A 14487-nucleotide genomic window follows, 5' to 3' on the forward strand; every position below is an offset into this window, starting at 1 on the left:
TGTGCTGATTGATAACACGTAAAGAAGGAGAATCACGAATACAAAATGGCAAGATCTGGCATCTTCGCAAATACAAAGAGCGGGGAATTCTGAATTGTTTTGTGAGTGCTCTTTATTCACTAACAATCACGAATACGATTCACGTTTATTGAAGAGGGGCTTTTGCGTTGTAGGTCTCACGCGCCCGTGCCATCATCGACCCAAACAGCGACACATGCAACACAGCTCAGCACGCAGCACCGCGAAGCAAGCTTCAAACAAGCCACAGCACGACACAGAGTAGACCTCAGAAGCGATTCTGAAAAGACAACCGTCAGCGTCGCTTTTGTTTCTCATTCAAGATCGCACACATCATTTCTGGCTTTCATCATCCCAGACTTCGAGTCCTTTGTTCCGTGCAAATCCAGTAGCAGCAGCATCGCTCGACAGACACTTGGCCTTCTCTGCCACCACGACTGCATAGGCACGATCAGCTTCACAGCTTTCGCATCTCAGCAGTCCCGACATCATCTTTGATTGGTTACTGCATCATACCACAATCTCGTCAAGACCAAACTCTCTACCTGATCTTTCTATGACAATACGGATCATTTGCAGCGTTCGAGCGATCCACAATTGATGCAACGTCTTGACGTGCTTCTCAACAACGCAGGCAACATGTCGATGGGCGGGGGCAACAACAATGGCAATGCCAATGGCGGCAACATGGGTGCTGGCCTCGGCTTTGGCATGATCAGCAACGCCAACCAGATGCACAGCAACATGTCCAATGGCGTTCAGTCACAGGAGACTGGCAACTCTCAGCCCAATTCCGAGTACACTCTCGCTGGCATCCTGCATCATTTGCAGGGCGAATGGCGAAGATACGAACGCGATCGCAACGAATGGGAGATCGAGAGAGCCGAGATGCGTGCGCGCATCGCCTTGCTCGAAGGAGAGCGAAGAGGCGTCGAGAACCTCAAGACCGATCTCATGAGGAGAGTCAAGATGCTCGAATACGCACTGCGACAGGAGCGATCCAAGTATCTATCGTCGAGTGGCGCCGTTCAGTCGTCTTCATCTCCACTTTCTTCGCAGGCACCTCAAGTCAAGAATCCGCTCTTGCAGGGCCTGGAAAGGGGTACCATCAGCAGCGGCCGCAGTTCGCCCGCTCCGTTTGCAGATTCTGCTCCTCCAACGTCGGCCAACGCTAGTGCCCTTGCAGCCGGCCTGCTGTCGCGATCTACATCGAGCGCAAAGGATCCCAAATCGCGTGCAAAGAGCCGCGAATATCTGAAGCAATGCCTGCAAGAAATCTCGTACCTCACTTCAGCCTCCACAATGAATCCGCTCCCGGATCGCGGCATCGCCTCGGGCTCTTCGGTCAATGGCAATCACATACAGAGCGCGCTGCGACCAAGAAAAATGATGCTTGAGAGTGTACCACCCACGCTTCCCGGGCCTACAGAGTCGCATGCAGCTATGGCAGGATCGATCAGTCGCGCATCGGCGGCCACTGCACTTGGTGTGCCGAATGCCAAGGCTGGTCGACCTGGTCGTTCGCCTCTGTTCGCCTCAGAGCCTGTGCTCGAAGAAGGAAACGAGGGCGAGGAGGTCGTCAGCGGTGCCGCGTCTTCGGGCGAGGCTGGAACAGAGCCGAAAGAGCAGCACAGCTCTGACAGCTCTGACAGCTCTGACAGCTCTGGTAGCTCCGACAGCATTGCACTTAAGAACCCGTTGAGTGCCACCTTCGTCGAGCCAGAAGCATCGGGCGATTCCAACCCGAACGATTGTTCTGATGAACGCGACCAGGATGACGCACCAGGCAGCTCAGGTTCTTCCGACTCGTCACGATCTTCGCAATCAACAGACTCGCGCGGTACTTCAGCCAGCAGCCTCACTGATCAGGAACTCGATGATCAGGAGCAAGTGACGGCGATCTACAAGCCCGGCGGTCGAGACTGGCAAAAGCTCAAAGAGGCTAGTCTACAAAGCCGAGAGCGTCGAGAAGCGGAGCGACAGAGCCAAATTGTGGGGGAAGCTTCGATCATCTCTGAAGCGCAGCAGCAGCTGGCGATCACGTCAGAAAAGGTGAATCAGCTCATGAACCGCAGCGGTCGCGCTCCGGGTCCGGAGCGCAAGGACGAAGATAATCTTGCCAACATCAGTCTGACGGACGAAGATGAGGAGGCCGTCAAGGAGGCAGCCGACGCAGCGGCAGACAGCCAGTTGTGGAAGTCGAAAAAGGTGCTGCGCAGCCATTTGGATGCGGTGCGGGCTGTGGCATTCTTGCAGAATGAGATGACGCTGCTCTCGGCTTCGGACGATAACACGATCAAGTTCTGGAACCTGGATGCGGGCACGTTGAATCAGCCTGCGGCCAAGTCTGGCACCGACAGTCAACCAATTGTGACGTTCCGTGGCCATTCTGCCGGAGTGACGTGCCTGGCGGTGTCGCCGAACAAGCGGCGGTTCTACAGTGGCAGCTTGGACTCGTCCGTCCGTGTGTGGCAGCTGCCCGATAGTGGGTTGGACGCATACCCGCCGTTTGAAAAGTCGATGGAGCTGGGCTGTCTGGTGGGACACTCTCAGGCGGTGTGGGATGTCGCTCTGCTTCCGGATCGCTCCGACGAAGAAGGACGAGTCGCAAGCGCTTCAGCAGACGGCACGGTAAAGATCTGGAGCGTGCGAAGCGGCAACACTGGGGCAGGTTCGAACAGCAACGGCGATAGTGGTGTTGGCGCGGCGCCTGCAATTCTACAGCTCAGCTGGGATTACTTTGGCAGCGAGCCTTGGCCGGATACAGCCAAAGAGCGCGAGAACCTGGAAAAGAGCGGTACGCTGCCGGTGCCTACGTGCGTGGACGTGTGTCACTCGGATCTGCGGCTGGTGGCTGTGTCGTACTCGAACTCGGTGGTGAAGCTGTTCGAGGTGGATACGGGCCGCCAAGTGCGACAGCTCAAGAGCGACGAGACATACGATGGAACGGGCGAGACACAGATCAACAAGCTGGTCACACATCCAACTTTGCCCATGCTGATCACGGCGCACGAAGACGGCTACATTCGCATGTTTGATCTGGACAGTGGCGCTTGTACGCTGTCGATGGTAGCGCACCTGGACGCAGTGACTTCGCTCGACATTGACGCGTCCGGTCTGACGCTCGTTTCTGGAGGACATGACTGCAGCGTGCGGTTCTGGGAAATTGCGGGTGGATCGCTAGCGGGCAAAGACGGAGCTGTGACAGGAGGTGAAGGGGACAAGTCGAGTGCGGTATGCAGACAGGAGATCAGCTCGCATCGGAACAAGGCAAGTGAAGGAGTGCTGGCGGTCAAGTACCATCCGACAGCGCCTTACTTTGCTTCTGCTGGTGCAGACGGCGTTATCCGCATCTACGGATGAGAAGCCGAGTGCGGCAGAAAAGCAAGCTGATAAAGCAGACGCGGAACGCACGCACGTACGATGTAGTTGTGGTTGTGTTGAATCGCCTCTTCCTGATCAATATGATTTCGCGTAACATCTCTGTGAATTCGTGATTGGGGCTCGCAACGGTAGGGACGCAGGAACATGAAGAATCGGCGATATGAACACTGGCTGGGTAATTGACCGGAAACTCGAGAGCAGCTCGCTTGAACATTTTCATAATTCGCATGGTGATTCTTATCTCTGTGCTCTGTATGGTTGGTTGGATAGAGGTTCTTGTGCGGCTTGTCCCGACAATTGATTTGAGGATTGCGTTGGTGCTTCATGGGCCGCTCTACACTCACTCGCCCACTGTTCCCACTGCATTGAGCAACGGTGTGATTAGAGCTGGTGGAAGCGTTGTCTAGCAACAGAGTTACGAATGGAGGCGCACAGAGAGGGGGAAAAAGTATCGTAAATGCGGAAGCTGAGTGACGAGTTTGCTGTGCGTGTGTGCGTCTATTGAGGGGGAGATAACGTAAGGCAAGACGAGAGAGACACGAGATGGTGCCGTGCATTCAAGCGTGAAGGTGCAGCTTAGATGCATGAGCGGAAGAATTCTCTAACGCAGTCACGAATGGGCGATGCTGCTGATCCGAGCCAAGCGCAGACTACGATATCGCGGCCGTGTAAAGATTGAGTAGTTAAGTGCATAGCTGCTAGAGCCAGGCTTGTGCACTCTTAAAACGTGACTGCCAGAGTTGGTGAGTCAAATGGAGCCCAACAGCAGATTGAGCTTTCTGGCCGATGCACCATCAAATCACGAATCAGCCAAGAGTCACAGTCTGAAAAAGATAATCGGAAAGCATCCGAAAGGGTAAACGGTTGTCATAAGGTCACGCAATCCAGTTCACGATTCACGATTCGGGTTGGTTGCGTTTGCGTGGCTCTGCGTTTCGCAACCATCTTTGACTTGTTCCTGACGCTCTTTGCTTGACATTCGTGATTGCTCAGGCGCGCCAGTTCCAACGTGCAAGCGTGAAGGTTGGACGTTTCATCCGAAAAAAGTCGATCCACAATCAAGAATCGTGAGAATTCACGATTGTGAATCACGAATATCACGCAAGCATCCAACCAACCCAATCACGAATCTAACCTAACGTTAACTCAAACGTCATTCACGATTCCACGACAACGCCTCCTCTTCGGGTCACCTAAACTGACTCAGCCGCGATCAGCGCTTCAGCCCTGCGCTATCGACCGTCAACCATGTCGTCAGGTATGTTGTTCATCAACTCAGGCTCCTTTGCACGATTAGCACCCACAAAGAGCTTTGAGCTCGCCACATTCACGATTCTTTGGCCTCGCCTTCGAGACTTCCAACCTGTATCTCCACACTCTCTTTGTCTTGTGCTTCCGCCTTACTGTACCTCGATTCTTGCTCCAACACCATCCAATCGTCCACTTACCATACATTCACTTCATCTCTGATACCTTTTTTTACTTCACAAACAGGCGGCGCTCCAAACAACCCGGACGAGGGCTCAGCCCTTCTACCCAACAAATCATCCCCTCCGCCGCGCCGCGAGTCGTTCAGCATCGGTAACTTGATCAACCCTTTCCGTGCGAACAACTCAAGCGCCCGGCGAGGAAGCGATACGCGACCGCCCTTTGACACGCGTCGACCAAGCAATGCTCTGGATCCCACCAGCCCCGAGTCGGCATTCTCGGCGCAGCGAAAGCGACCCACCGCCAACACCAAATTCCCTCGATCCGTCACCTTTGACTCTCCCCACTCGTCGTTCCCTCCTGGTCCCAGAGAGGACCGTTCTCGGGTAGCAAGCTACCATCCACCCGGAAACCATCGTGCACCCAACATGGACGACGAGAACGACTCGGGCTATGACATTGAACGCCAAGGCTCGGCCTGGAATCGTCGTAGCATCAACTCGTCCGCCTTCAGCCACCTCGAAGGTCGCAGCTACCGATTCCAGCCAGCGCAGGACCCAGGCAGCCACGGCAGCCCCCTGGTCCCAGGCTCCTTCACTGCCACCTCCTCCTCCATTCGAGACGAAACGGCCCAACTTGCTGGTATGATCATGTCAGACGACGAGGGCACCGGTAGCGCAAATGACTCCAACATCTACGACATTGGCGAGGAAGAAGATGCATCTTCTCCAGGTGCGCTCTTTCCTCCCTCACGCTTCGCAGCTCAGAGTGACAGCCCCACCATCTCTCCTATCGCCTCGTACGGCGTCAACCACTCCGGACCCAGCAACTTGACTCGTGCCATGGCCGCTTCGCAAGCTGCCAGCCCTCAGAGTGCAAAGACGGCCATTACAGCCGAAGATGACGGTAGTCAGGCTACCCCCCGTGTCACTTCCTTCCACGGCCTCACGCAGACCGTAGCAACGCCGCAAAGTTTGGCAGGAGACGAACAACACAAGAATATCAGCCTCGCAGCTCCGATAGAGCATGCAAAGCCAATGGATCAGCGATCCACATCCCGTAGCCGATCGCGCTCATCGACGAGAAAACCTTCGAACCGTCATCGTTCTCAGTCTCGTGATCCTCAAGACTCTGAGGCCACTGGCCACTCTTCTTTCAGCCAATTCAGTTCGGCTACCCAATCAGAACAGCAGAGAGCTGGCATTGGGTATGGCGCACTCGCCCAAGCTGAGCAGTCCGTGCTGGAAGCAGAACAAGGAATTCAAAGGTCCCCGCGCAGAGCATCGCAGCATCATCCTGAACCCTTCAAGACGCTCTCTCCATGGTGGTCGTTGCTTCCCAAGGTCTGCAGACCCGGTCAAGGCGACATTCCTACCACAACTTTCAATCCCATGCAGCGCGCTCAAGATCTCATCACTTCGACACGCAGCATCACGTGGAAGTCGGCAGCCGAAGCCAGCGTTGAACCGATCCGTCTCGTCCCTGCTGTCATCCTTGGGATGCTTATGAACGTGCTCGACGGTGTCTCGTATGGTATGATCATGTTCCCTGCTGCCTACCCCATTTTTGCCAACTTTGGCGGTGATGGGGTCTCGATGTTCTTTGTCACTTGCATCTTGTCTCAGCTGGTCTACACGCTCGGTGGATCGATCTTTAAAGGCGGTAACGGAAGCATGATGATCGAGGTGGTTCCCTTCTTCCACATTTTGGTTCGAATCATCATTGAAGAGCTTGGCGATGAGAATCCAAAGGCGGTCATTGCTACCACAATGGTGGCATTTGCCCTCTCCTCGATCCTCACCGGTCTGGCATTCTTGCTCCTCGGCGCTCTGCGACTGGGAGTGCTGATCGGGTTCTTCCCTCGCCACATTTTGGTCGGATGCATCGGCGGTGTCGGCATCTTCCTCATCGAGACCGGTCTCGAGGTGTGCAGCCGACTGCAGTCTGAGGATGGCTTCCAGTACAACCTCGAGACGCTGCGCTTTTTCTTCCAATCAGGACACATGATCGCTCTGTGGCTGCCACCATTGCTGCTCGCCATCCTCTTGCGCGTCATCACCTCGCGCTTCCACCACCCACTCATCTTCCCCGGATACTTTTTAATGATCCCCGTTCTCTTCTACATCATCACAACCGGCTTCCTGGGCATCTCGATCCAGCAGCTGCGAGATGACGGCTGGGTGTTCGACATCGGCGAAGCGGCAAGCAAGGCATCCTTCTACCGCTTCTACACCTACTTTGACTTTGGTCAGACCAGTTGGCGCGCGCTGTGGGCGACAATGCCTACGCAACTCGCGCTCGTGTTCTTCGGTATCCTTCACGTGCCGCTCAACGTGCCTGCGCTGGGTGTCAGTATCAACGAGGATAACGTCGATACCGATCGCGAACTCGTCGCCCATGGCATTTCAAACTTGGTAGCTGGTTTGATCGGCACCGTCCCCAACTACCTCTGCTACGTCAACAGCGTACTCTTCTATCGCGTCGGTGGCGGCTCGGTGCTCAGTGGTCTCATGCTTGCCGGTGGAACTGCGATCATCATGATCGCCGGTCCGGGAACCATCAGCTATCTTCCCGTCATGATCGTCGGGGCGCTCATCTTTGTGCTAGGTATTGACCTGGCGAAAGAAGCGCTGTACGATACCGTAGGTCGCGTCAACGGCTGGGAGTATTTGACGATTTGGGTGATTGTGATCGTGATGACCTACTGGGACTTTGTCATCGGCATTCTGGCAGGCATCATCATCGCATGCTGCTTCTTCGTCGTGCAGACGTCGCGTAGGAAGACGGTGCGTGCCATCTTTGACGGCAGCGTAGCGCGCAGTACGGTTCGACGACACATGATCCAACGTCACTTCTTGGACGAGGTGGGCACACAGACGCAAATCATCAAGTTGCAGGGATTTCTGTTCTTCGGCACCATCAACTCGGTCGAAGATCTCATCCGAAGGGCGCTGGATATTGCTGCTTGGAACCAGAACCCGATCCGATTCTTGATTGTCGACTATACACTCGTCAGCGGCGTGGATTTCTCGGCTGCCGAAGCGTTCCTGAGGATCAACCGGTTGTTGATGGCCAAGGGCGTGCTGCTGGTATTTTGCGGCTTGAAGCCGGACAGTGACGTCGGGGTCGCGTTGCGCAGCGTGGATCTCTGGGCAGACAGGAGCGAGAACTTGGAGGTGTTTGCGAATCTCAATGAGGCGCTCGAGTGGACCGAGAACGAGTATCTGCGCGGCATGTACGCTTCGAGCCTGATCGCTGCCAAAGCATTTGGACAGGCATCGATGGGAGCCGAAGGTGGGTTGACAGTCCCAGATCAGAAACGCAAACCGGCGTTTGTGCTGGATCATTCCTACGAAAACTCGCCACGACGACACCATCTGCACGAAGCGGCCAAGACGGCGGTGCAGAGCGAACGAACCACGCCGATCTCGGAAATCGTCCCCACGTTCCCGACAGACCAAGACAAGGTGGAAGATAGCGAGCCAGCCGCTACTGCAGCGACTAAGGTCAGTCACGCTCAACCGTTCCCTCTGCTCGGGATTACGTTCCGCGCATACCTCAACCGCCAAACTCCGCCATCTTCGGAGGAAGAGTTCTTCTCGTCGCTCGTGCCCTACTTTACGCTGATTCGCAAGTCGCGTGGCGACGTCATCTGGAATCGCGGCGACTCGGCAGACGCGGTATACCTGATTGAATCCGGAATCGTCAAGGCGCGCTACGACTTCCCGCAGGAACAGTACGAGATCAACGAAGCCATGCTGGCGGGCACGATCGCCGGTGAACTCACTTTCTTGTCAAGGAAGGAGAGGAACACAACTGCCTATGCGGATACGGACGTCAAGCTGTGGATGCTTGATAGACAAAGTTTGGAGAAGATGCATGCCGAACAGGGCCAGAGCTATCAGTGCTTTGTCGAGATCCTACTGAGGGTGGCAGGTGACGAGCAGGAGAGTTTGATGAGCTATTTGGTGTCGAGGTTGAGTTGATTTGCGCAAGCGAGCGACCACGCGCATGGAATTTCAATCACATGAATGCTGTGCTTCTCAATCATGAATCATGAATGTTTTGTTGTGTGGATTCCAGGAGGCCAAGCATGAGTCACTGAGTAACAAAAGTACCGACCGAAAATCGTGAATGGATTTCAGGCATGCGAACTGAACAAGAAAGAGGAGTTGCACATCAACGTTTGGCCTCCTTCAATCGGCTCTTGAACTGGTTGAGTCTCTTGTGGTTAGCCATCCTAGCTTCGTGACCAGAATCGCTTCTCTGGCCAGCGACGGATTGAGGGGCGACCCTGAAGCCGGCGGTGACAGCCTGGGGGATGCCGACGTTTCGTCGATTGTTATCAGCCACCGAGCCGACGACGAGCGGACCAGCGCGCTGCGAGAGAGCCTCGCGATTCCACTCGGCCGACGCAATGTGTCGATCCCTGTACGACGATGATCGCTTCAGCACTGGACGCGACCACACCTCGATCAGATGCTCAGCCGACCGCTTGATCTTGGGTTCGACGCGCGAACACATGCTGTAGAAGACCACCACTTTGCCCAGGCCGGACATCTTGAGCGAAATCGTGTCAATCGTCATGCGTTCAAGAATCTGGAAGAACTGGTGTTGAATGTTGAGCGCAGGCAGCGATTTGTCCGGGAGCGGCTCCAGCCATCGTTTAACGCCTTCGAGCAGGTTGTTGTCCAGAATGGATTGTTGCAGATGATTTCTGTTGGAGAGCCAAAGCCACGAAAAAGTATGGGTCAATACATACGACGGAAAGGTTGCATACGACGCAAGCAAGCAGGGACATACTTTTGCAAGGTGGCGACCACCTTGGGTAGCAACTTGAGCTTGTTGGTTGCGGGCTTCTTCAATCGATTCGCCTCCTCGTCATCGTCGGCCGCGGTGACCATCTCCCTTCGCAGCGCAGCCACCTCTTCATCTGCGAGAAGATCCAGGTCGTCCTCACCGGCACGCTTGCGCGGCGCCTTTTTCTTTCCCGCTCGCAACGCCTCGTCGATCATCCGATCCGTCCTTGCCCTTCGAATCTCGGCCTCGGTCATATTTGCATACGGATCCTCTTCTTCTTGTTCCACCTCGCCATCCGTCACGTGTCTCATCGACGAGGCCTCTTCCGGACTGTGATGGCGCTTTTTCTTCTTCTTGCGCATCACGGCTGCATCCGGATCATCTGCATTGCTAGCATCGCGCGCGTCACGCTTACGGAAGCTGGGTAGGTCATTGCCGACCTCGTCTCCATCGTCATCTTCGTCCTCGTCATCTTCGTCAAAGATCGCAGCGGTACGTACTGCAGCTGCAGTGTCTTGGCCGCGAACAACCGTCGTAAGGTGTTCTGGATCCGAAGGCGGGATCACGTCGATGTCATCCACTACGCCTTCCGAGGCGTCTGCAGCGGCGTCGGTGGCAGGAATTTCAGCGTCCGCTAGTGTTTCTGCTGCTGCCTGCGCAGCAGATTCGCTTGGCTCTTCAATTGGAGACTGCGCTGTCTCTTGATCAGCCATCTTTGGTAGGTATGAGCGCAGCCCGTGGTGGATGAACAGGAGAAGACGAGAGGCTAGTGCCGGCGTGCGAAGCAAGAAGTGTGGTGAGAATAACAACAATCTCACGAAACTGGGGCTAGCCGCACGTGAGGGAATCACGAATGGATTCACGAATCGTGAATCTGAATCTTTCACGGTTTACGGGTTTTCCCAAATCACTGTACATAGTTACGATGTAACAACGTCTATAAAAGCCACGTGGACTTGCCTTCCCTCCTTCCAGTTGCCTTGTCAGCACACTCCACTGCTGCTTGTTCTTCAGCATGGTAAACTGGACAAGAACCCTAGCTACATTACTGGCAAGCTTGGCTTCTGGACTTTATCATGTTTTGGATTGACATGGCTGTGTCTACCGTCTTGCGACGGTTGGAGAGCGCACAGGCGGGAGTTCGAAGCACCACTATCAGCGCTTTTTGGTCTCGAGCAACGAGCCTCCATCACGACGTTTGGCATCGTGCTGCATGTTGTGTATCCTCCTTTGTACCACGGTAGGTATTGGACAGCTATCTGCCTCGGCATCGTTGCCGCGCTGCTGGTAGAACTTGGCGCAGCAGCGATACAGGTCGTCGATCAAGGATTCGCATCTGGATTGGTCGAAGCCGGATTTTTGGAGACATGACTGGATCGCGCACGCTCGCGGATAGCATGGATTTGGATGGTCCGGATCCAGCTCGTCTTTCGACCGTTGGAAAGGCATGGGTGACGATAGCCAAGTACGAGATCGAGGTGGGATCGGCTCGTGTCCAGATGTGTAAGATGGCTCAGTCCGTTAGACTCGATCCCGCGTGGGCGTGATACGAAACGTGCCGTACGGATCTACCGAGGTCCGGGAAGGATGGTGTGATGGTGTGGTAGGGAAACAAGCAATCACGAATCGTCGCGCATTGATTTCACCATGAGAGCTGGCTCGGCAGGTTGTCATTCCGTGACGCACGATGTGTGCATCCAGGACCTGCGTGCGAATTGTATTCACGATTCACGATTCGTGATTGTTGAGTTTCGAGGTGGAGGTCGCGCTCCTTTCGCACGCTGGTGGCCTGTTTTCGTATTTACATACCAAGCTCGTTGCAATCTGCCTTTCTGAGTGCGTCCGTCATCGTATTGTAAATAAACATCGATCTATACGATGAATTGCGCCTGTCATAATGCCAGCCAACTTATCCAGCATCATGCCAAGCGGCTCACTGGTACAATTGCAGCAGAAGCTACACCGACAGGTGTGTTGATGACCGAGAGCAGCAGCAGACCATACGGAACGTTGAGGCACTGCACAAAGACCAAAGCCTAGCCTGCCAACGCTCACAACCGCGCACAGCACCATATCAACAACAGTAAGGCGATTCTCGACACAGGCCGTGCAACATCAAAGAAGAGCAAGCGCGAAGCATTCAGGTAGAGCGTCATTCAGGAGCCATCACGAATACTAGACGAGAACAATAAACCGCTCGTTGCTTCAGGTGGTCCACAGGTGTCCGGTCACACATGTCAACGTGAAACGTGAAAATAGGAAGCCAAGAATGTTTCCAATACCCCACGAATCTGAAGCCACATCTGCAAGGCTAGATAGCTCTAAGCGAAAAGTTGTAGCCACAAAGTTGGTGAAGAAAGAAAGCTTGTTCGAGGACAGATGGTATCTAAGGAGCGATCGGCAGCGAGCGTGAACGGTGTGATGTGCAAGAGGTATGGGGAAGAAAAGAATTCGCAATAATGATGACAACGGTCATTGAGCAATAAAGTTGGAAATGTCCTCCGAGATCTGTCGGGTGTATCTCGTATTGGAGCGAGCCATACCCAGGAACAGGCAGGCTATGGACTCTGCATGGCCCAGGTTTCGATATGCTCTCAATCTAACCTGCTCCACCCCGATGCCCACCAACAAAGTCTTGAGCAGAGTGCTCTGTTCCACGGGAACCACCTGATCCTTGCCTCCGTGCACCAGCAAGAATTTCGGCGGCAGCAGCCTTGTATCGACGATGTTCTTGGCAGCGTAAAGGAGATGGGCTGGCGAGTGGATGAGGCAGTTGAAGTGCGAAGGACCGGTGGATCTGCGTAGATAGCTGAGGTGTTCGAGTCCACGTTCGGATTCCGATCGGAATCCTTTGATAACGTCCGAGATGCCCGACAGAAGGATCACTCCAGCGATCGCAGGAAGTTCCACTTCCGGTTCGTAGATCTCGACGCGTCGAAGACCGTTTCCGACCTCATCTTCGGCCTTGCGATAGGCAGCGGATGACAGAATGGACTCAGCTTCCTCGACCTTGCGTGATGTGGAAGTGGCAATGCCCGTGACGTTGAATGTGTTGGTGGTAGTAAAGCGGCGGACAGAACCCATGACATGACCAGGGATCGCTGTCGAGCTGGAATCTTCCGTCTCATCGACCCATCCTTCCGAGCCACCCGCTCCAGCGGGATTGGCTTCGCCGCTACTGCGACGGTCAGCTCGAGAAGAAGAAGATGCGATCAGCCGAACCGGCTCATCATTGCCTTCGTCCAACGCATCCGAATGTGCGTTCGACGCCACCCTTTTCCTCCTAGTCGTTCGTACCTCGCCACTCTTCAACCACTCTTCGTCTTCTTCCTCGTTCTGCGAGTCTGGCTCTCCGAGACGTCGACCGTGATGATGCGATGATCCAGATTCGTGCCTAGATCGCAAGATGTGCCTCTCACGCTCGTACGCGCGATCCAGATGACCCTCCCGGCTGAGCACCACCGCCTCTTGTGAGATGGTCAGCATGATCAGATGCGCACTGAGTCCGTGACCCAACACGTAGATTTTGGAAGGATCGCCACCATATCTCTGACAATTCTTGGTTGTCCAGCGCAGAACAAGGCGTAGATCGATGACCGACGACTTGATGCGCGATTCTGGGTAGTAGGTGATATCCGCCACAATGACGCAGTAGCCCATACGGCGCAGTCGCAGCGCGAGTTGAAGGTACAGTCGACGTTTAGACGTGATGGTGAGCGGACCCAGCATGGATGGTATGACGACAATGACGGGTACGCCGTTGGATGTGGCGGTGGGCAGGCTAGCTGTATCTGTACCGACACCAGATGCATTGGAGTGCAAAGAGATGGGCGCGTCGACTGGAAGGTATACGTCAAGACGTTTGCCGCGAGAAGGACTGCCGTACAGAATGCCCTCTTTCACCACGCGCGATCCCTTTGTCGTGCCGATGACCATGATTCGGCGATAACTCCAGTCAAAGATGGCCGGAAAGATAAGCCGAAAGGCTGTGAGTGTGTATCGGAAAGCGGCAAGATCGACCTTAGCACACCTGATCGGGTTGATAGGGACAAAAGGAAAGAAGTTTCTTGGCGACCATCGGCGCGCGTTGGTCCATGTTGCAGGAAGGTCCTTCTGGGCCAAGAAAAGATAGCAGATCCAAGCCACCGCGTACAGCAGCAGTACCGAGATGAGCAGCAAGATCGGAATCGCCATCACACCGATGACGGGAATCGCACACGCTGCAGCGAGTAACGGCCATGCTGGCAATGCGATAGCAAGCGCCGGTAGCACGATAGGTTTGAGAATCAGTGCGAGGACTCGCTGCGATCGCTTTGGCAGCACAGGTGGTTGCGGTTCATGTTGAGGATAGTAAGTGGGTGAAGGTGGCGGGGGCGGAGAATGATGTTCAACCGTCGAGAGACGTCGACGGTCGAGCGGCGTCGCACGTGTCGACGAGGCGGACTCGTGATGGACCATTGTGAGACAGAACCCTCGCGCAATGCCAGCGTCAGAGCAAGACGCAAGACAAGCTACAAAATGCTGAAGAGCAAATAGCGAACAAGACGTGAGAGATAAGCGTGTCGTGATGGTCGTGGTTATTGGACAAAGAATGAATCGCCCACTGGGAAAACGGGAAATTCAAACGAGCACCCTGCATCTGCCCAAACTGACGACTGACTGCACACTGCGAAGTTGTAAGTCGTCGATAATCGTATCAACTCAGAATCATGAATCGTGAATCGCTCCTCTGTGCTCTTCTTCACGTGTCCGGATATTTAGAGCGTGAAATTGACGCATGTCAACAAAGTTCGTGTTGTTGTTCCAAATTCTCTCGACTTGTCGGTTTCTTTCACACAATCACGAACGTGAATCGTG

At 54.6% G+C, this 14487-nt stretch overlaps 5 protein-coding genes across 5 annotated transcripts; 2 read left to right on the forward strand and 3 right to left on the reverse strand.

Moving 5' to 3' along the window:
- Positions 1-657: 657 nt before the first annotated feature.
- On the forward strand, positions 658-3381 carry UMAG_03784 (uncharacterized protein; the record flags this gene model as incomplete). Its single annotated transcript, XM_011391930.1, has 1 exon — positions 658-3381. One exon carries the CDS (start codon positions 658-660, stop codon positions 3379-3381), a length of 2724 nt encoding a protein of 907 aa, XP_011390232.1.
- A 1269-nt stretch (positions 3382-4650) lies between these two features.
- On the forward strand, positions 4651-8816 carry UMAG_12242 (uncharacterized protein; the record flags this gene model as incomplete). Its single annotated transcript, XM_011392056.1, has 2 exons — positions 4651-4660; positions 4897-8816. The coding sequence occupies 2 exons, from the start codon at positions 4651-4653 to the stop codon at positions 8814-8816; spliced, it is 3930 nt and encodes a 1309-aa protein (XP_011390358.1).
- Positions 8817-9009: 193 nt separating this feature from the next.
- UMAG_10667 (uncharacterized protein) lies at positions 9010-10343 on the reverse strand (the record flags this gene model as incomplete). The annotated part of the gene is made up of 2 exons (XM_011392038.1): positions 9010-9547; positions 9634-10343. 2 exons carry the CDS (start codon positions 10341-10343, stop codon positions 9010-9012), a joined length of 1248 nt encoding a protein of 415 aa, XP_011390340.1.
- Positions 10344-10785: 442 nt separating this feature from the next.
- Positions 10786-11079, reverse strand: UMAG_03788 (uncharacterized protein; the record flags this gene model as incomplete). The annotated part of the gene is made up of 1 exon (XM_011391931.1): positions 10786-11079. The coding sequence occupies one exon, from the start codon at positions 11077-11079 to the stop codon at positions 10786-10788; it is 294 nt and encodes a 97-aa protein (XP_011390233.1).
- A 1023-nt stretch (positions 11080-12102) lies between these two features.
- On the reverse strand, positions 12103-14088 carry UMAG_03789 (uncharacterized protein; the record flags this gene model as incomplete). The annotated part of the gene is made up of 1 exon (XM_011391932.1): positions 12103-14088. One exon carries the CDS (start codon positions 14086-14088, stop codon positions 12103-12105), a length of 1986 nt encoding a protein of 661 aa, XP_011390234.1.
- Between the last annotated feature and the right edge of the window lie 399 nt (positions 14089-14487).

The sequence above is a fragment of the Mycosarcoma maydis genome, chromosome 10, assembly GCF_000328475.2.
Source record: "Mycosarcoma maydis chromosome 10, whole genome shotgun sequence".
Classification (NCBI taxonomy): domain Eukaryota; kingdom Fungi; phylum Basidiomycota; class Ustilaginomycetes; order Ustilaginales; genus Mycosarcoma; species Mycosarcoma maydis.